Source organism: Myiozetetes cayanensis, unplaced genomic scaffold, assembly GCF_022539395.1.
Source record: "Myiozetetes cayanensis isolate MyiCay16 unplaced genomic scaffold, myiCay2020 scf41, whole genome shotgun sequence".
NCBI lineage: Eukaryota > Metazoa > Chordata > Aves > Passeriformes > Tyrannidae > Myiozetetes > Myiozetetes cayanensis.
The window spans coordinates 589163-607319 of NW_026087643.1; the positions used below are offsets into that span (position 1 = coordinate 589163).

Below are 18157 nucleotides of genomic sequence, written 5' to 3' on the forward strand. Positions count from 1 at the left end.
GTCCTACCCTCCATCCCATAATAACCCCCGCGGGGGTGTCTGATATATATATTATATATAATAGAGCCGAGACCCAGCGGGGGTTGTTGGAAGGTGGAAAATCCCGTTTGGTTTTTTTTTTTCCTTCTTTTCCTCAGGAAAAGGGGTTGGGTTTTCCTGGGTTGGGGTGGTGGTGGGGGGGGGTTGTTAATTTATTTTCCAAGAAAAGGTCGAAGTGGGGCCCAAATTCCTGCCCCTGGGATTTGGGAAAGGGGGATGCTTGGAGCTGCTGGGGAGGGATGTGGGAATGGGATGGGAAGTGTCCGCTTGGTTCCGTGTCGATGCCATCCCAGGCCCTTTGGATTCCCCTCAAGGAGCAGGGAAGTGCCCAATTCCAATTCCAGCCTGTCCTGGCAGGAACGGGACACCCCAGGTGTGCCCAGTGTCCCCTCCCAGGTGTCCTCAGTGCCACATTCCCGGTGTCCCTGGTGCCACATCCCAGGTTTTCCTGGTGCCACATCCCAGGTGTCCTCAGTGCCACATTCCCGGTGTCCCTGGTGCCACATCCCGGTGTCCCTGGTGCCACATCCCAGGTTTTTCCTGGTGCCACATCCCAGGTGTCCTCAGTGCCACATCCCAGTGTCCCTGGTGCCACATCCCAGGTTTTTCCTGGTGCCACATCCCAGGTTTTCCTGGTGCCACATCCCAGGTGTCCTCAGTGCCACATCCCGGTGTCCCTGCTGTCCCGTTCCCAGTGTCACAGGGTGCAGATTATCCCATTCCTGCTGTTCCCACTGTCACAGGGTGCAGACTGTCCTGTTCCCACTGTCACAAGGTGAAGATCTGTCCCATTCCTGCTGTCCAAGGTGCAGATTATCCCATTCCTGCTGTTCCCACTGTCACAGGGTGCAGATCTCATCCTCTGTGTCCCTCAGCGCGGCCGCCCGGGGGGTCCTGGTGAGGGGTCGTGGGCCCAGCCGGGGCCCTTCCCGGGGGGACGAGGGACCCTCTGGGATCCTCTGGGATGCTCCGGAATCGCTGGGGCTGTGGGGACACAGCGGTGACAGCCCGGACCCCCAGCCCTGTCCCCACCCCATCCACACCTGCATCCCAATCCCATGCCTGTCTCTGTCCCTGTCCCCATCCCACCCTGGACCCCATCCCATCCTGGACCCCATCCCTGTCCTGTCCTGTCTCTGTCTTCATCTCCCATCACTGTCCCATCCCATCCCATCCACATCTCCATCCCATCACATCCCATCCCTGTCCCTATCCTGGTGCCCATCCCATCCCATCCCTGTCCCTATCCCGGTGCCCATCCCTGATCCTCTCCACCCTGTTCCATTCCCATCCTTATCCTGGTCCCCATCCCATCCTTGTCTCTCTCCTCATCCCATCCCTGCCCTGTTCTGTCATCATCCCTGTCCCATCCCCATCCCATCCCTGTCCTTATTCTGGTGCCCATCCCATCCCCTCCCTGTTCCATCCTATCCCATCCCATCCCTGTCCCTATCCTGGTGCCCACCCCATCCCATCCCATCCCATCCCATCCCATCCCATCCCATCCCATCCCATCCCATCCCATCCTATCCATCATTCCCATCTCCATCCCATCCCATCCCATCCATCCCATCTCATCCCATCCCATCATCCACTCCTCCACTCCTCTCATCCTACCTCTCCTCTCCCACCCCGGATCTCCCGGGGTGTGCCGTTGCCGGTTCTGCAGCGCCGCAGCCTCCTTGGATCGGCCGATCTCTCGGTCCAGGCGCCGCAGGAACTCCACGGCCGACAGGTCGTGCCGGGACGGCGGCGGCTCCGGAGGGTCGGGAACGTCCCGGGGCTCGTCCCCCAGGAGGGGCTGGGCCTGGGACCCCCCCGGGATGAGCAGGGTGGGCTTCAGGAAGATGGTGTCGGACGTGTAGAGGCGGTTGGCGCGTTGGATCTGCTCCATCTGGCCGGGACGGGGGCAGGGATGGGAATGGGATGAGGATGGAGATGGGGATGGGGTGGGGACAGGGATGGGGACCAGAATTGGGTAAGGGGCAGGACAGGGATGGGATGAGACAGGGATGGGGACCAGACAGGGATGGGGACCAGGACAGGGATGGGGACAGGAGTAAGGACAGTGTTGGGATGAGGATGGAACAGGGATGGGGACCAGGACAGGGATGGGGACAGGGACGGGATAAGGACAGGGATGGGGACAGGGACAGGGATGGAGACAGGATGTGACAGGGATGGGGACCAGGACAGGGATGGGGACAGGAATGAGGACAGTGTTGGGATGAGGATGGATTAGGGATGGGGACCAGGACAGGGATGGAGACAGGGACGGGATCAGGACAGGGATGGGGACCAGGACAGGGGTGGGATGAGGATGGCACAGGGACGGAAGGCAGGACAGGGATGAGTGAGGGCCAGAAGGGAACCAGCCCCGGGCTGACCCCCGTGGCCCGCGGGGACACCCCGAGTGGTCTCCCCCCTCCACCGCCCCCCGCGTCCCCCCGCCCCGCTCACCGTGACCCCGTAGCGCAGCGCCAGCCCCGCCAGGGTGTCCCCGGGCTGCAGGCGGTGCTCCCGGGGGGCCGCCCCGGCCCCGCCGCTCCCCGCCATGGCCCGGGGGGGGTCCCGGCCCGGGGGGTCCCTCGGGGGGTCCCGGCCCGGCCCCGCCGCTCCCTCAGCCCCGGGCCCGGCCGCGCCGCCGCGGGGCCTGCGGGAGTTGTAGTTCTAAAGGGGCACCCTCCCCCTTTACCCCCATGCGCGGAGCGCTGCAGGAGAACTACAACTCTCAATCATGCTGCGGGGCGCGCTCTCTGATTGGTCGCTGCCCTCCCCGCGCACGGCCCCCTGGGAGGAAGGCACCCGGAAGCGGCGCGGTTGCCATGGTGACGGCGGGGCCGCCATGTCCTTCAAGCGCGATGCGGACGATCCGGGCCCGCTCGGGGCGTTGCAGGTGGGGCCGCGACCCCTCCCCGGACCTCCCTCGGGAGCCCCCAGAGCGCCCAGGGCCAGACCCGGCCGCTCCGCACAACCTCGGGGTTGCCCTCGTATTGCGGCCTGAGCCCACCCGGGTCCCCTCAGGCCTTCCCTGAACCCCCCCAACTCTCCCCCAGAAACGCCGGGTGTCGGACCTGCTGGCAAACTCCATCCCCGAGGACGAGGCGCTGCTGCTGCGGAGCGGGAGGTGAGAGACCCCCACCCCGAGCCGGGGGGAGCCTCGAGGGGCCCCCCTGCCCTGCGGGGGTGTCCCCACGGTGTCCCCGCGTGTCCCCGCCGCCAGGTTTGCCTGCTCCGTGTGTCCCAACCGGCCCGTGTGTGACACCCTGGCGGCCCTGGCCGTGCACAGGGGGGGCAGGAGGCACCTGCACAGTGAGTGGGGTGGGGGTGGCGCCGGGACCCCTCCCACGGGCCCTCCTCTGTCCCCGTGTCCCTTCCCTGTCCCTGAGTCCCTGTGGCTCCTTCTTTCTCCCCTTCCCTGTCCCTTTTCCTGTCCCCTCTCCCCTGTTCCCTCTTCCCACATCCCTTCCCTGTCCCTGTGTCCCTTTTCCCTGTCCTTTTCCCTGTCCCTGTGTCCTTTTCCCTGTCCCTGTGTTCTTTTCCCTGTCCCCTTCCCTGTCCCTGTGTCCCCTTTTCCCTGTCCCTGTGTCCTTTTCCCTGTCCCATTTCCTGTCCCTGTGTTCCTTTCCTCCCATCCCATCCCATCCCATCCCATCCCATCCCATCCCATCCCATCCCATCCCATCCCATCCCATCAATCCAATCCCATCCCACCCCATCCATCCCATCCCATCCCATCCCATCATTCCCATCCCATCATTCCCATCCCATCCCATCATTCCATCCCATCCCATCCCATCATTCCCATCCCATCCATCATCCATCCCACCCCATCCCATCCCACCCCATCCCATCCCATCCCACCCCATCCCATCCCATCCCATCCCATCCCATCCCATCCCATCAATCCCATCCCATCCCATCCCATCATTCCCATCCCATCATTCCCATCCCATCCCATCAATCCCATCCCATCAATCCCATCCCATCATTCCCATCCCATCCCCTCCCTGTTTTCCAGATCTCCAACTCTCCTATGGCCGCACTCGCTCCCCGCTCCCGGCTCCGAGGCTCCGGGAGAGGCTCCGGGAGAGGCTCCAGGTGTGCAGGTGGGTGTGGCCTCACCTGCCCCACCCGTGGGACCTTCCCCCGTGGGACCCCCTGGGCCACATCCCTTCCCTTCCCTTCCCTTCCCTCCCCAGGGATCCCAGGCCCCGCTCCTGGCACGGACACGACGGATCGCCCGGAGCGCCCTCCTGAAATCCCCCCCTACAGCAGCTGCTGCCGCAGGAAAGGGTCGGGAATGGCGCCGGGAACGGCGGGAGAGGGGCTCTGGAATTCCCAGGAGGGGATGAGGGAAAGCTCTGGGGTTCCCAGGAAAGGGAGGGCGAGGGAGGGCTCTGGGATCGCTGGGAAAGGGAGTGGGAAGAGGTGAAGCTTTGGGATCGCTGGGAAAGGAAGAGGTGAAGCTTTGGGATCACTGGGAAAGGGATTGGGAAGAGGTGAAGCTTTGGGATCGCTGGAAAGGGATTCCTGGGGTGGGGGAGAGCTCTGGGATTCCCGTGGTCCTCGCTGCCGTCAGGTGTTCGTGGGACTCATCCCCAATTCCCTGTCCCATCCCAGGGCCCAGGGAAGCAGCTCCCGGGCCGGCACCACCCGGATGGTGCTGGAGCCGCTCCGGAACGCGGGAGAATCCCGGGAATCCTCAGCCCTGCTGCTGGATCACGGCAGCGGGAGGGCAGGTGGGAGCCAGGGGGCACCCCTGGGGCAGGACCTGGGTCTGTCCCGTTCCAGAGGGTCCCACACCCCCCTCGTTCCCTCTCCAGACGTTCCAAAGGCTCCGAGCCGGGAAGGGAAATCCTCGGTGTGGGACGAGCTGAGCCCCGAGCGGCGCCGGCTCCTGCAGCACCACCTGCACCTGCGCAGGTGAGCTGGGCTCAAACTGAGCTTAAACTGAACCTGAGCTGAGCCCAAATAACCCCAAACTGAGCTTGAACTGAGCCCAAACTGAGCCTGAACTGAGCCTGAACTGAGCCCCAAATGACCCCAAACTGAGCCCAAACTGAGCCTGAACTGAGCCCAAACTGAGCCCAAATAACCCCAAACTGAGCTTAAACTGAGCCTGAACTGAGCTCAAACCAAGCCCAAACTGAGCCTGAACTGAGCTTAAACTGAGCCTGAGCTGAGCCCAAACTGAGCCCAAATAACCCCAAACTGAGCTTAAACTGAGCCTGAACTGAGCTCAAACCAAGCCCAAACCGAGCCCAAACTGAGCCCAAACTGAGCCTGAGCTGAGCCCAAACTGAGCCCAAACTGAGCCCAAATAACCCCAAACTGAGCCCAAACAGCCTGAATTGAGCCCAAACTGAGCCCAAACTGAGCCTGAACTGAGCTTAAACTGAGCCCAAACTGAGCTCAAACTGAGCCCAAACTGAGCCCCAAATGCCCCCAAACCGAGCCCCAAATGCCCCCAAACCATCCCAAATGCCCCCAAACCATCCCAGATGACCCCAAACCATCCCAAATGTCCCCAAAGCGAGCCCCAGTGACCCCAGGCAGGCCCAGCCCAGCCCCCTCACCAATCCCCTCCCTCCCCAGCTCCGGGTGGCTCCAGGATCCCTCTGGGAAGTGGGTGAAGGACGGGAACGCCGAGTTCGACTCGGACGAGGAGGAGCCCCTGGCGCTGCCACCGAGCTGACCCCTCCCTGTGCCCAAATCCCCCGGGAATGCAGCCTGGAGGGCACCCCCAGAGCCCTCGGGAAGGGGGATCCAGGGAATCCTGGTGTTTTCCTGCTCCCCCCGGTGCCTTTTCGGGGTGTCCCCCTGACCTCCCCCCGTGCCCAATTCCCAAAAATCCCCCCTGGCCCCAAAGGGGTCTCCAATCTGTGTCTTTCCAGCTTTTATTTCCAGCGTTCCCAGAGGTCTCTCATTCCTGGAGGGAGGGGTTGGGTGGTTTAGGTTTTCTTCTGCCTCCGACCTTGGGGGGGGAGGGAGAGAAAAGGGAGGGATGGGGGGATTCAAATCTGGGAATTCCTGGGATTCTTCCCCCAAATTCCTGCCTGGAGGGGACTCGGGGGCACTCCCGAAGCTCTTTGGAATAGGGGGGGAGTTGGGTCTGGGATTCCCTCCCAGCAATCCCTGGGGCTCCTCACAGTCCCTGGGATTCCCTTCCCTCACCAGTCCCTTGGATTCCCTTCCCCACCAATCCCTGGGATTCCCTTTCCCACCAATCCCTGGGATTCCCTTCCCCACCAATCCCTGGGATTCCCTTCCCCTACCAATCCCTGGGATTCCCTTCCCCACCAATCCCTGGGATTCCCTTCCCCTCCCACTCCCTGTGACTCCTCCCACCCCTCCTCAATTCCCAGGATTCACCCCCTGAATTCCTGGGCTTTCCCGCCCCGTTCCAGCCACGGAGCTCTCCGTGACTCGGCCCTGCCCCCATTCCCGGTGTTCCCGCCCCCATTCCCGGTGTTCCCGCCCCCATTCCCGGTGTTCCCGCCCCCATTCCCGGTGCTCCCGGGCTGTTCCCGCTCACGGAGCTCGTTGTTGCGGGTGATGGCGATCGCGGCGCGGGCGCGGGGGCCCTGCTGGGTGAAGTGGTACCCGAACCGCACCACGGAGGGGCAGCGCTCCAGCATCGCCGCCATCTCCATCTCCACCGTGTCCCCCAGGCGCTGGCACTGCGGGGACACCCCTGTCACCTCCCCTGTCACCTCCCCTGTCACCTCCCCTGTCACCTCCCCTGTCACCTCCCCTGTCCCCACCGTGTCCCCCAGGCGCTGGCACTGCGGGGTGGGGACACATCAGGGACTGTGACTGGGGGTGGCATTGCTGGGGGGGTGACACTTGGGGGGTGGCACTGCCAGGGGTGGCCGTGCAGGGGGTGACATTTTGAGGGGTGACCTTTTGGAGGGTGACATTACCAGGGGCGGCCGCGCAGGGCGTGCCCCCCGTGCCCACCTGGTTGTCGACGCGCAGCTCGGCCAGGGCGGGGCTGTGGGGCACGGCCTGGATGATGCTCCTCATCCCCGCGCTCGTGATGAAGTTGGACTCGAGGTTGAGGCTCTGCAGGGTCTTGTTCTCCATCAGCATCTCGGCCACCGCCTGGGGGGGACCTCGGGGTCACCCCGGGGTCACCTCAGGTCACCTCGGGGTGGGGACATCTGGGGACACTCACGTGGGCCACGGGGTCGTTGCTCCTGGTGGCCACCAGGCTGAGCCTCTTGACGTGGGTGTTGCTTTTCATGGCCTCGCAGATGGCCTTGAGCGTGGAGATGGGAATGTCCTGGCCAGGGGACACGGGGGGGGTCACCAGGGTGTCACCAGGGTGTCACCAGTGGTGGGGGAGGTGGCACCAGGGAGGGGGAGGTGGCCCTGAAGGGGTGGTGGTGGCTCCAAGGGACACCCTGGGGTGGGACCCATCGCCCTGGCACCGTCTGGGGACACCTCGGGCTGGGAGCCACCCACACTGGGGACACGCTGGGGACAGGGTGGGGACATGGTGGGGACAGGGTGGGTCCCCCACCTTGATGTTGTTGAGGTTCACGTCCTCCAGGGCCGCGTCGTCCTCCTGGATCCTGCGCAGCGTCTCCTCCACGTCCGTGGGGTTCGGGGGCTCGTCCGGCACCGGTTTGTACGAGTCGGGCTTGACCACACCTGGGGCACGGGGACGGGGACAGGGACGGGGACACAGGGGTGGGGACACACATGGGGGGTCACAGCAACCCCCCAGGGGGTTTGGGCCCCAAATCCCGCCCAGGTGGGCCCCGTTTTCCTTGTCCTGGGGGCCTGTCCCGATGTCCCCTGGGCTTTGTTTCCATGTGCCCCATCCTGGGGGTGTGTCCCCTGTCCCAAGGGGGTGTCCCCTGCCCCAGAGGGGTGTCCCCTGCTCCAAGGGTGTGTCCCCTGCCCTAGGGGGGTGTCCCCTGCCCCGGGGGGGTGTCCCCTGTCACTCACTGTTGATGCCCTCGGTGTTGGAGATGTTCCCACTGCAGATGGCATCGTAGTACTGCTTGTTGCTCATCAGGGTGTACATGCCCAGGATGGCTGGGGGAGGAAGGGGGGACACACGTGGGGAGGGGTTAAGGGGGGAGGTCCAGGACACCCCCTGTCCCCTCGGGGGGGTGGAGGGGGACACCCACCGGCGATGTCACACATCTCGGCCTCGGTGGCGTTGGCCAAGGCCTCCTCCAGCTCCGGCTCCAGCGTGATCTGCTCCTCCCGGGGGATCTCCCGCGTCGGGTTCTTGGGCACGAACGGCTTCCCTGGGCACGGGGACAGCGGTGATGGGGACAGGGGGACAGGGGCACACTGGGCAGGGACACCAGAAGTGGTGGAGGGACATGGGAACAACCAGGCAGGGACACCGGGAATGGCAGCGCTGGGACATGGGGGACACTGGGTGTGGTGGCAACAGGGACAGGGTCACACTGGCCAGGGACACCACTGTGGTGGCCCGGGGGGACGTGGCCACCACCTGAAGGGGACCTGGCCCAGGGTGGCACTGCTGGGTGGCACTGCTGGGTGGCACTGCTGGGTGGCACTGCTGGGTGGCCCCATGGGGGTGGCACTGCCGGGGGGATGTCCTGGGTGCTGCAGGTGGCACTGCCACGGGGTGGCATTGCCGGGGTGGCCTCCCCGAGGGTCACACCGGGAGGGGGGACATTGCCACGGGGGTGGCATTGCCTGTGCTGGGCAGGGATGGGGACACGGACATTGCCAGGGGGTGGCATTGCCAGGAAGTGACCTTTCCAAGGGGTGACCATCCAGGGGGGTGACATTGCCGGGTGTGGGGGGGTGGCCCGGGGGTGACATTGCCCGGGGCTGGCGGGGCCCAGCTCGCCCGGGACACCCGAGCCTGCCGAGCTAAATATACCCCACCCCCGGCCCTGCCGCCGTCGCCCCAATGTCCCCCCAATGTCCCCCCCTGTCCCCGGGGTGTCCCCCCACCTTTCTTCTCGCCCGTGAAGGGCACCAGGTCCTGGCGCTCCTCGGCCTCCAGCGCCTGCTTTTCCAGGTGCTGCAGCAGCGCCTCCCGATCCAGGGGGCCCGTGGGGCTCTTCTGGGTCTGGTCCCGCTGTCGCAGCCCCGCGGGCAGCAGCACGTTCTGGGGAGGGGGGGGGGACACACCCCCAGTGTCACCCGTGGGGGTCCCCGCTGTCCCCAGGGCCCCCCCTTCCCTCCCTGTGCTGTCCCCGAGCCCACCTCGGGGTCCATCTCCATCAGCTCCATGTCCAGCTGGGCCAGTTCCTCGGGGGACAATTCCTGCAGGATTTTGTCCTCGTCGATGTCCCGGTACTTCTCCAGCTCCTGCCGGTATGACGTCATGGCTGGGGGGCGTCCTGGGATGGGGGGGATAAAGGGAGGGGGGTTTAGGGGCTGGAGGGACCCCCCGATGCCTTGGGGATCCCCCCGTGTCACCCCCCTTGGTGCCACCACCACCTCCATGGAATTGATTCCCTGCTGGATTTGGGGGGTCCCAGCGGATTTGGGGGGAGCTTTGCTGGGGGAAAATTGAGTCCCACCCCCCAAAACCTCCCCCCCCTCCATTGCCTGGGGGGGGCTCATCCCGAACCAGCAGCACCTGATTCTCCCTCCAGCCCTTCCCAAATAAAAACTGGGAAGCAGGAGAGGGAAACACGAGGGAATGAATCCCTGGGATCGTCCCCCTCTTCCCCCCGCGAAAAGGGACCCAAATCGAGGTGTGGGACCCCAAAATTGGAGGGGGGGGACGCACCTGGCAGGGCCCGACCCCCTCAGCTGCCAGAGCTGCTCCAGGTGCCCCCAAGAACTGGGATCGTTCTGGATTCGGGATGTGGGATTTGGGCTTGGGAATTGGGGTTGGGAATTGGGGATTTGGGGTGGGGGGGGTCCCAAGGTGCTGCCCCAAACCCTCCCTTTTCCCCCCAGGGTGGGACAGAGCCCGGAGGGGGGGTCAGAACCCCCCCTGAGTGATCCCACAGGGTGGGAGATCCCAGGAATGCGGCTTCCAGAGACCCCCCCCTCCCAAACCCCCCATCCCAGCGGGAATACCGAGCCCTCCCGACCCAGGGTTTGGGATTTAGGGCCGGGGGGGGCGCTCCAAGTTTGGGAAGGACCGCCGCGGGTGAACCCCGTGGCGGGGCTGCAGGGTGGGCACCCCCTCCCACTCCCCAAATCCCTTCTCCCATGGGAATGCCGCGCCCCCCACCCCCGGGGACCCCCCCGGTCCCGGATCGTGCCTGGAGCGAGTCCCGCGGCTGAGCCCGAGGGCTGCGGCCGCGCAGGGCATGAGATCAGCGATTTATTCTGCGCCGGGGAGGGGCTGGATCACATATCCCACAGCCCGGATCTTATCGAGCCCGGCCAGCCCCGGGGGCCCTACCCCTGGCCCCGGGGCCCCGCGCACCCCAAAACCTGCCCGGCCCGGGGTGAAACCTCCCGGGGGGATTCCCGGGCCATCCCCCCCCCAAAAAAAAAAAAATTCCCGGGGGTGTTTTTCCTTCTCCCGGATCACGATCGGGAATGAAAGGTGTGTTTATTGTAGGGTCTCCTGGAAAACAACCCCTCCCACCCCCCCCGTGTTTACTGTAGGGTCTCTCCCCCTGCCGACCCCAAACCAACCCGGCACTTCCCACCTTTTATTCCCGGTTTTACCCACGGAAATCCCAAACTCTCGTCACGGGATAAACCAAGCCCGGGATAGGATAAATCCAAGGAATCGTCACTGCTGGGGGGAGCTGGACCCCCCATCTGTCCCCAGTACCTCCCAGTGCTATCCCAGTGCAATCCCAGTGCATCCCAGTGCTATCCCAGTGCTATCCCAGTGCAATCCCACTGCATCCCAGTGATACCCCAGAGCATCCCAGTGATACCCCAGTGCATCCCAGTGCTATCTGTGTGGTATCCCAATAGTGTCCCCATTTTACCCTGGCTTTATCCCAGTTTTATCCCGTTTCTATCCCAGTTTTATCCCCTTCCCATCCCCATCGTACCCCAGCATTATCCCATTCCTATCCCAATGTTATCCCCTTCCCATCCTGGCATTATCCCCTTCCCACCCCTCCTGTATCCTGGCGATATCCCGTTCCCATCCCGGCGTTATCCCATTCCCATCTCCACTGTACCCTGGCATTATCCCATTCCTATCCTGGTGTTATTCCGGTTTTCTCTATGCCATCCCCATCCCCACATTCTCCCTCCATCCCCTCCCCTCTCAGGCGGTGGGGACGCTCTGTTTGATGACAATTCCGGTTTTATCCTTGTGCTATCCCATTCCATCCCTCACCCCATCCCCTCTCAGGCAGTGGGGACGCTCTGTTTGATGACAATTCCGGTTTTATCTCGACGCTATCCCATTCCCATCCCTGTGTTATCCCATTCCATCCCTCACCCCATCCCCTCTCAGGCGGTGGGGACACTCTGATGACAATTCTGGCGTTATCCCAGTGTTATCCCATTCCCATCCCTGTGTCATCCCACTCCCATCCTCACCCCCATCCCCTCTCAGGCAGTGGGGACGCTCTCTTTGATGACAATTCTGGTTTTATCCCGGTGTTATCCCACTCCCATCCCTCACCCCATCCCCTCTCAAGCAGTGGGGACGCTCTCTTTGATGACGATTTTCTGCCGGCCGGGCCGGGGGGCAGCTCCTCCTCCTCCTCCTCCTCCTCCTCCTCCTCCTCCTCCTCCTCCTCCTCCAGGGCGGCTCCTCCCGCAGCGGGGCGGCCCGGGGGCTCTGGGGCCGGGGGGCCGCCCAGGGAGGCCCCGGGCAGCCCGTGGGCCGTGATGTATTTCTTGTAGGCCTCGCGGATGATGCGGAAGGCGCGGATGTTGGAGTAGGGGATGTCGGTGACGGGGTCCCGGTACAGGGCGGGCCGGTGGGTGACGGGGCACAGCTCCCGCACCGGCAGCCGCGGAGCTTTGGAGCGCGGGAAGAAGCGCTCGAAGGTCTCGTCGTCGCTGAAGGAGATGAAGGTGCGGGAGCACTTCCCGACGGGAGAGGGGTCGGCCTGGGGGGGGTCCTGATCCAGCCTGGGAATGGGGGGGGGAAAAGGGGAGAGAGATTGGTGGGACTGCAGGGATGAGATGGGGTTTGGGGTCTGGGGTTGAGTTGGGGTCTGGGGTTTGGGGGTTGGGAGTTGGGGTTTGGGGTTTAGGGGTTGGAGTTTGGGGTCTGGGGTTTGGGAGTTTGATGAGTTTGGGGTCTGGGGTTTGGGTTGGGGTCTGGAGTTTGGGGGTTGGAGTTTGGGGTCTGGGGTTTGGGTTTAGGGGTTGCAGTTTGGGGGTTTAGGGGTCTGGGGTGGTTTGGGGGCTCTGAGGAAAAGCTGCTTCTCCCTCCCACCCTCCTCTCTTCTCCTGGGATGGAGATGGGGGATTTGGGTTGGGATCCTGGTTGGGGTTTGGGGTCTGGGGGTTAGGGTTAGGGGGTTGGGGTTTGGGGTCTGGGGTGGTTTGGGGGCTCTGAGGAAAGCTGCTTCTCCTCCCACCCTCCTCTCTTCTCCTGGGATGGAGATAGGGTTGGAATCCAGGTTGGGATTTGGGTTGGGATTCAGGTTGGGATTCAGGTTGGAATTTGGGTTGGGATCCGGGTTGGGATTTGGGTTGGAATCCTGGTTGGGATTCAGGTTGGGGTTCAGGTTGGGATCTGGGTTGGGGTTCAGGTTGGGATCTGGGTTGGGATCTGGGATGGGATCCGGGTTGGGATTTGGGTTGGGATCCAGGTTGGAATTCATGTTGGGATCAGGGTCAGGATTCATCCCCTGGAGCTGCTCCCCGGGGCCAGAACGCGACATTCCGTCCCTCCCACCTCCCCCCCTCTCCATGGGGGTTCAGACCCATCCCAGCACTCCCCATCCCGGGGGTTCCACTGACCCCTCGACGTCGAGGGGCTGCCGGGGGGTCTCTGGGAGCAGGGGGGGCTCGGGCAGGAGGGGCATGGTGAGGGAGCAGTAGCGGATCACGGGCCCCACGCACTGGCGCTTCTTCTGCACCTGCTTCTTCTTGTCGGCCTCCAGGCGCTCGTAGTTCTCTGGGAACGGGGGCAGGGGCCGGGGGGAAAGGTTGGGAGGGGGGAGAGAGAAGGTCAGGGGGCTTTGCTCGCCCTCCTCCAATCCCCCAGCCTGGAGATGTGGCTCCTGGAGGGTCCCTGTGAAATTCCAGGGCTCCTGGAGCTGTGCCAGGGGTCCTGGACCCATTCCAAGGGTCCCTGTGAAATTCCAGGGCTCCTGGAGCTGTGCCAGGGGTCCTGGACCCATTCCAAAGATCCCTGTGCCATCCCAGGGGTCCCTGTGCCATTCCAGGGGTCCTGGAGCCATTCCAAGGATCCCTGTGCTACTCCATGTACCCCTGTGCCATTCCAAGAATCCCTGTGCCATTCCAAGGGGTCCCTGTGAAATTCCAGGGCTCCCTGTGCCACTCCAAGGATCCCTGTGCCATCCCAGGGGTCCCTGTGCCATCCCAGGGCTCCTGGAGCTGTGCCAGGGTCCCTGTGTCATTCCAAGGATCCCTGTGCCATTCCAAGGGCTCCCTGTGCCTTTCCAGGCTCCCTGTGAAATTCCAGGGCTCCCTGTGCCATCCCAGGGGTCCTGGCACTGTTCCAGGGCTCCCTGTGCCATTCCAGGCTCCCTGAGCCATTCCAAGGATCCCTGGGCCACTCCAGGGGTCCTGGCTCCGTTCCAGGGGTCCCTGCACCATTCCAGGCATCCCTGTGACATTCCAAGGATCCCTTTTCCCTCCCAGCTCCATTCCAGGGATCCCTGTGCCGTTCCAGGCTCCTGGAGCCATTCCAGGGATCCCGTTTCCCTCCCCAAGCTCCACCCTCAGGGATCCCCTGACATTCCAAGGATCCCTTTTCCCTCCCCACCCCTGGCTCCGTTCCAGGGGTCTCTGCGGCATTCCAAGACTCCCTGTCCCATTCCTGGGATTCCCAGCCCCATTCCCGGGATCCCCAGCCCCATTCCCAGCATTCCCAGCCCCATTCCCAGCATTCCCAGGCTCACCCATGGATCACAGGTTGATCTCCTCGGTGATTCCCAGCCCCATTCCCGGGATCCCCAGCCCCATTCCTGTTATCCCAGCCCCATTCCCAGCATTCCCAGCCCTGTTCCCGTTATCCCAGCCCCATTCCCAGCATTCCCAGGCTCACCCAGGGATCGCAGGTTGATCTCCTCGGTGATTTTGGCCTCCTCCAGCAGCTCCTCCTGGGTCAGGGGCCGCTCGTAGCTCGTCCCCCCCTTTTTCCTCTTGGACTGGACCTGGCGCTCCTGGAGCCTCAGGAAGGTTTGCCGGGTGTGCTCCGTGGTGGATTGGCGCATGTGCTTCCTGCCTGCGGAAAATCGGGATTGGGAACGGTGCTGGGAACGCCCCTGGGGCGGCACCCCCGGCCTGGAGCACCGGGAATGACCCCGGAGCCCCTTCCCAACCCCTGGAACACCGGGAGTGACCCCGGAGGATCCCATTCCCAGCTCTGCCCAGGATCCCATTCCCAGCCTGGATTCACTGTTTCCAGCCCCTTGGATCACCAGGGGATTTTCCCAAAGGGGCTCCCATTTCCATCCCAGCGCTCGGAGCTCTCCCAGGGCTCCGTTTCCAGCCCTGGGATCAACCAAAGGGCCCCCATTTCCCACAGTGTCCCCATTCCCATTCCCATTCCCATCCCACACTCACTGTCCCCATTGCCATTGCCATTGCCATTGCCATTCCCATCTCCATTCCCCTTCCCAGCCCCATTCCCATTCCCACCCCCATCCCACACTCACTGTCCCCATTCCCATCCCCATCCCCTTTCCCATTCCCATCCCCATTCCCATCCCCATTCCCACCCCCACCCCACACTCACTGTCCCCCACGTCATCCTGCAGCTCCAAAGGGACGGATTTCACCTCCCGGCTCTTTTGGGATCCTCCCCGGGGCCCCTCCGGCTTCTTGGGCCGGAGGCTCTTGAGGGGCTCCTGCAGGACAAGACACTCAGAGGGTGAGCCAGGACAGAACCCCCCCAAAATCCCCCAAAATCCCCCAAATCTCTGGATTGGGGGCCATTTCCCCGGCAGGAGCCCCCGTACCCGGACAGACCCCACCCCAAATCCCCCAAATCCCTGGATTGGGGGCCGTTTTCCCGGGAAGGCCCCGTACCCGGACAGAGCCCACCCCAAATCCCCCAAATCCCTGGACTGGGGGCTGTTTCCCCGGCAGGAGCCCCCGTACCCGGACAGAGCCCACCCCAAATCCCCCAAATCCCCCAAATCCCTGGATTGGGGGCTGTTTCCCCAGCAGGAGCCCCCGTACCCGGTAGGCCTTGGTGAGGACGCGGCGGCGCCGCCGGGGCTCGGCCTCGTCCTGCTCCTCACTGCCCGGCTCGTCCCCCTCGTCCAGGTCGAAGTCCGAGTCCACCTCGTCCTCCGTGTCCGAGTGCTCGCCCCGGTACTCGTCATCCCCGGATTCCTGGGGATAAATGGGATTGGATCAGCGTGGAGAACTCTGGGATATTCCCATGGATCAGTATTGAAAACCTGGGATATTCCCAGTGCTCGCCCCGGTACTCGTCATCCCCGGATTCCTATGGATAACAGGGATGGATCAGTGTGGATAACCCTGGGAGATTCCAACACCCCGGTACTCGTCATCCCCGGATTCCTGCGGGATAAATGGGATTGGATCAGCGTGGATAACCCCAGGAGATCCACAGTGCTCGCCCCGGTACTCGTCATCCCCGGATTCCTGTGGATAATGGGATTGGATCAGCATTAAAACCCTGGGATATTCCCAGTGCTCGCCCTGGGACTCGTCATCCCCGGATTCCTATGGATAACTGGGAATGGATCAGCATGGAAAATCCTGGGATATTCCCATGGATCAGCATTGAAAACCTGAGATATTCCCAGTGCTCGCCCCGGTACTCGTCATCCCCGGATTCCTGTGGATAACAGGGATGGATCAGTGTGGAAAATCCTGGGATATTCCCATGGATCAGCATTGAAAACCTGGGATATTCCCAGTGCTCGCCCCGGTACTCGTCATCCCCAGATTCCTGTGGATAACAGGGAATGGATCAGCATGGAAAATCCTGGGAGATTCCAACTCCCCAGTACTCATCATCCCCGAATTCCTATGGATAACAGGGAATGGGTCAGGATGGACAACCCTGGAAGATTCCAACCCCCTGGACTCATCATTCCCAGATTCCTGTGGGATAACAGGGAATGGGTCAGCATTAAAACCCTGGGATATTCTCTCCTCCACCCGGGACTCGTCCTCCCTGAATTCCTGTGGATAACAGGGAATGGATCAGCATGGAGAACTCTGGGATATTCCCAGTGCTCGCCCCGGGACTCGTCATCGCCGGATTCCTGTGGGATAATGGGAATGGCTCAGCATGGAAAATCCTGTGAGATTCCCAGTGCTCCCCCCAGGATCCCCCATCCCCGGATTCCCGCGGGATAACCGGGAATAGCCCAGCACGGAGAGATCACACCGATCCCCCCCCGGACCCCCCATTCCCGGATTCCCGCGGGATAACGGGAATAGCTCAGCACGGAGAGGTCACACCGATCCCCCCCCCAGGACCCCCCATTCCCGGATTCCTGCGGGATAACCGGGAATGGCTCAGCACGGAGAGATCACACCGATCCCCCCTCAGGACCCCGCATTCCCGGATTCCTGCGGGATAACCGGGAATGGCCCAGCACGGAGAACACCGGGAGATCCCCCCCAGGATCCCCCATTCCCAGATTCCCGCGGGATAACCGGGAATAGCCCAGCACGGAGAACCCCGGGAGATCCCCCTCCGGTACTCGCCATTCCCAGATTCCCGCGGGATAACCGGAACGGGCCATGCCGGGGGTGTGTGTGTGTGTGGGGTCTCTGTCCCCTCACACCCCCCGGGACCCCCCGTTCCCCTTCCCGCCCCGGTGTTCTGGCAGACCCCGCCCCCCCCATTCCCCCCGGGCCGCTCCGGTGTGGGCACCTCGTTGAAGCCGCCGTAGGTGGTCTGGTAGAACTCGTCCTCCTCCTCGGCCTGCAGCAGCCCCGACAGGCGGTTCCCGGCCGTGCGGCGCGGGGCGCGGCCCTCCGCCAGGCTCATCTCGGCGCGCGGCTGCGCGGCCTGCCGGGACACCGGCAGGGACGGCGGGGGGAGCGCCGAGACATCGATCGGTGGGTGGGTGAATGGATGGGGGAGGCAGCGCCGCCCAGCGGGGCGGAGGGGGAACTGCGGGGTGACGTCACGGAGTGGAATGACGTCATCACTGTTTTGTGACGTCACCGATGCCCCGCTATGTCGCCAGCTGTGTCCCCTGCCACGTGGGGGACAGGAGTGACGTCGTTCCCTTCCCTTTGTCCCCCCAGGAGCCCCCAGGGAGGTGACCGGGGTGGCCCTGGTGGGGTGTGACACCACCCTGGGTGGGGGCACTGGGGGGGCACTGGGAGCACTGGGGGGCACTGGGACCACTGAGGGGCACTGGGGGATGTTGGGGGCACTGGGAGGCACTGGGAGGCATTGGGTGGCACTGGGAGCACTGGGGGCACTGGGGATCACTGGGGACAGTGGGGGTCACTGGGGGACTGGGGGATGTTGGGGGCACTGGGGAGCACTGGGAGCACTGAGGGGCACTGGGGGCACTGGGGACATTGGGGGGCACTGGAGGCACTGTATTACCCAAGGAGCAAATAAATAAATAAATAAATGCCCCAGGTTTTGGTTTTTTTTCCTTGTTCATCCCAAACTCTCCGTTTTCCTTTAGGGAAGCGCCTTTGTCTCCCCCCACAGAGGGGGGAGGTTTCCAACTGATTCTCCCACCCCCGTCCGGCTGGGAACTGTGACGTCACAGACCAGGGGGTGTCACAGGTATTGGGAGTGCGGCCCTATGACATCACAGGACGTGTTTATGTGCTGCTGTGACATCATGGGCTGGGGGCGCATGTGCTAATGTGACGTCACAGTTTCAGGGCGTCACACACCGGGGCGTGGCTCTGTGACGTCACACACAGGCTGGGGGTGTCAGGGCTGCAGCTCTGTGACATCACACGCGCCCCCTGACCCCACCCCGGGGCAATGACACAATAGGGTGACGTCACACAATGACATCATTCAATTCGTCGACCGTCACGTGACCCCGTGGGGAGGGGGTGTTCCCCATCC

At 63.4% G+C, this 18157-nt stretch overlaps 4 protein-coding genes and 1 long non-coding RNA gene across 9 annotated transcripts; 2 read left to right on the forward strand and 3 right to left on the reverse strand.

Annotated features, from left to right (window-relative positions):
- Nucleotides 1-266: 266 nt before the first annotated feature.
- LOC126647912 (uncharacterized) lies at nt 267-895 on the forward strand. 3 transcript variants are annotated; one of them, XR_007630682.1, is made up of 4 exons: nt 267-435; nt 505-596; nt 689-783; nt 815-895. It is a non-coding gene; the product is annotated as an uncharacterized LOC126647912 (long non-coding RNA). The 3 variants fall into 3 exon arrangements; XR_007630681.1 differs by having other exon boundaries at nt 267-481; nt 573-783; XR_007630683.1 differs by lacking the exon at nt 505-596 and having other exon boundaries at nt 597-783.
- Nucleotides 879-2673, reverse strand: LYSMD1 (LysM domain containing 1). Its single transcript, XM_050330486.1, has 3 exons — nt 2500-2673; nt 1671-1933; nt 879-1023 (listed from the first exon to the last, which is right to left on the reverse strand). The coding sequence occupies exons 1-3, from the start codon at nt 2593-2595 to the stop codon at nt 879-881; spliced, it is 504 nt and encodes a 167-aa protein (XP_050186443.1). The 5' UTR covers nt 2596-2673.
- A 155-nt stretch (nt 2674-2828) lies between these two features.
- On the forward strand, nt 2829-5921 carry SCNM1 (sodium channel modifier 1). Its single transcript, XM_050330480.1, is given in 9 exon segments — nt 2829-2935; nt 3096-3166; nt 3263-3351; nt 4061-4140; nt 4242-4305; nt 4308-4335; nt 4663-4781; nt 4866-4965; nt 5638-5921. Coding segments are annotated over 9 exon segments (702 nt in total). The 5' UTR covers nt 2829-2884; the 3' UTR covers nt 5738-5921.
- Nucleotides 5922-5928: 7 nt separating this feature from the next.
- Nucleotides 5929-10370, reverse strand: TMOD4 (tropomodulin 4). Of its 2 annotated transcripts, XM_050330440.1 has the most exons (10): nt 10263-10316; nt 9247-9383; nt 8992-9148; nt 8184-8306; nt 7999-8088; nt 7568-7698; nt 7220-7327; nt 7003-7146; nt 6578-6722; nt 5929-6016 (listed from the first exon to the last, which is right to left on the reverse strand). In XM_050330440.1, the coding sequence occupies exons 2-10, from the start codon at nt 9367-9369 to the stop codon at nt 5994-5996; spliced, it is 1044 nt and encodes a 347-aa protein (XP_050186397.1). In that variant the 5' UTR covers nt 9370-9383; nt 10263-10316; the 3' UTR covers nt 5929-5993. The 2 variants fall into 2 exon arrangements, with proteins under 2 accessions (XP_050186397.1, XP_050186396.1); XM_050330439.1 differs by having other exon boundaries at nt 8992-9383; nt 10263-10370.
- A 1151-nt stretch (nt 10371-11521) lies between these two features.
- VPS72 (vacuolar protein sorting 72 homolog) lies at nt 11522-17167 on the reverse strand. 2 transcript variants are annotated; one of them, XM_050330506.1, is made up of 7 exons: nt 16985-17167; nt 15307-15462; nt 14861-14972; nt 14168-14347; nt 12895-13051; nt 11777-12054; nt 11522-11693 (listed from the first exon to the last, which is right to left on the reverse strand). In XM_050330506.1, exons 1-7 carry the CDS (start codon nt 17099-17101, stop codon nt 11611-11613), a joined length of 1083 nt encoding a protein of 360 aa, XP_050186463.1. In that variant the 5' UTR covers nt 17102-17167; the 3' UTR covers nt 11522-11610. The 2 variants fall into 2 exon arrangements, with proteins under 2 accessions (XP_050186463.1, XP_050186464.1); XM_050330507.1 differs by having other exon boundaries at nt 11522-11669; nt 11747-12054; nt 16985-17166.
- Between the last annotated feature and the right edge of the window lie 990 nt (nt 17168-18157).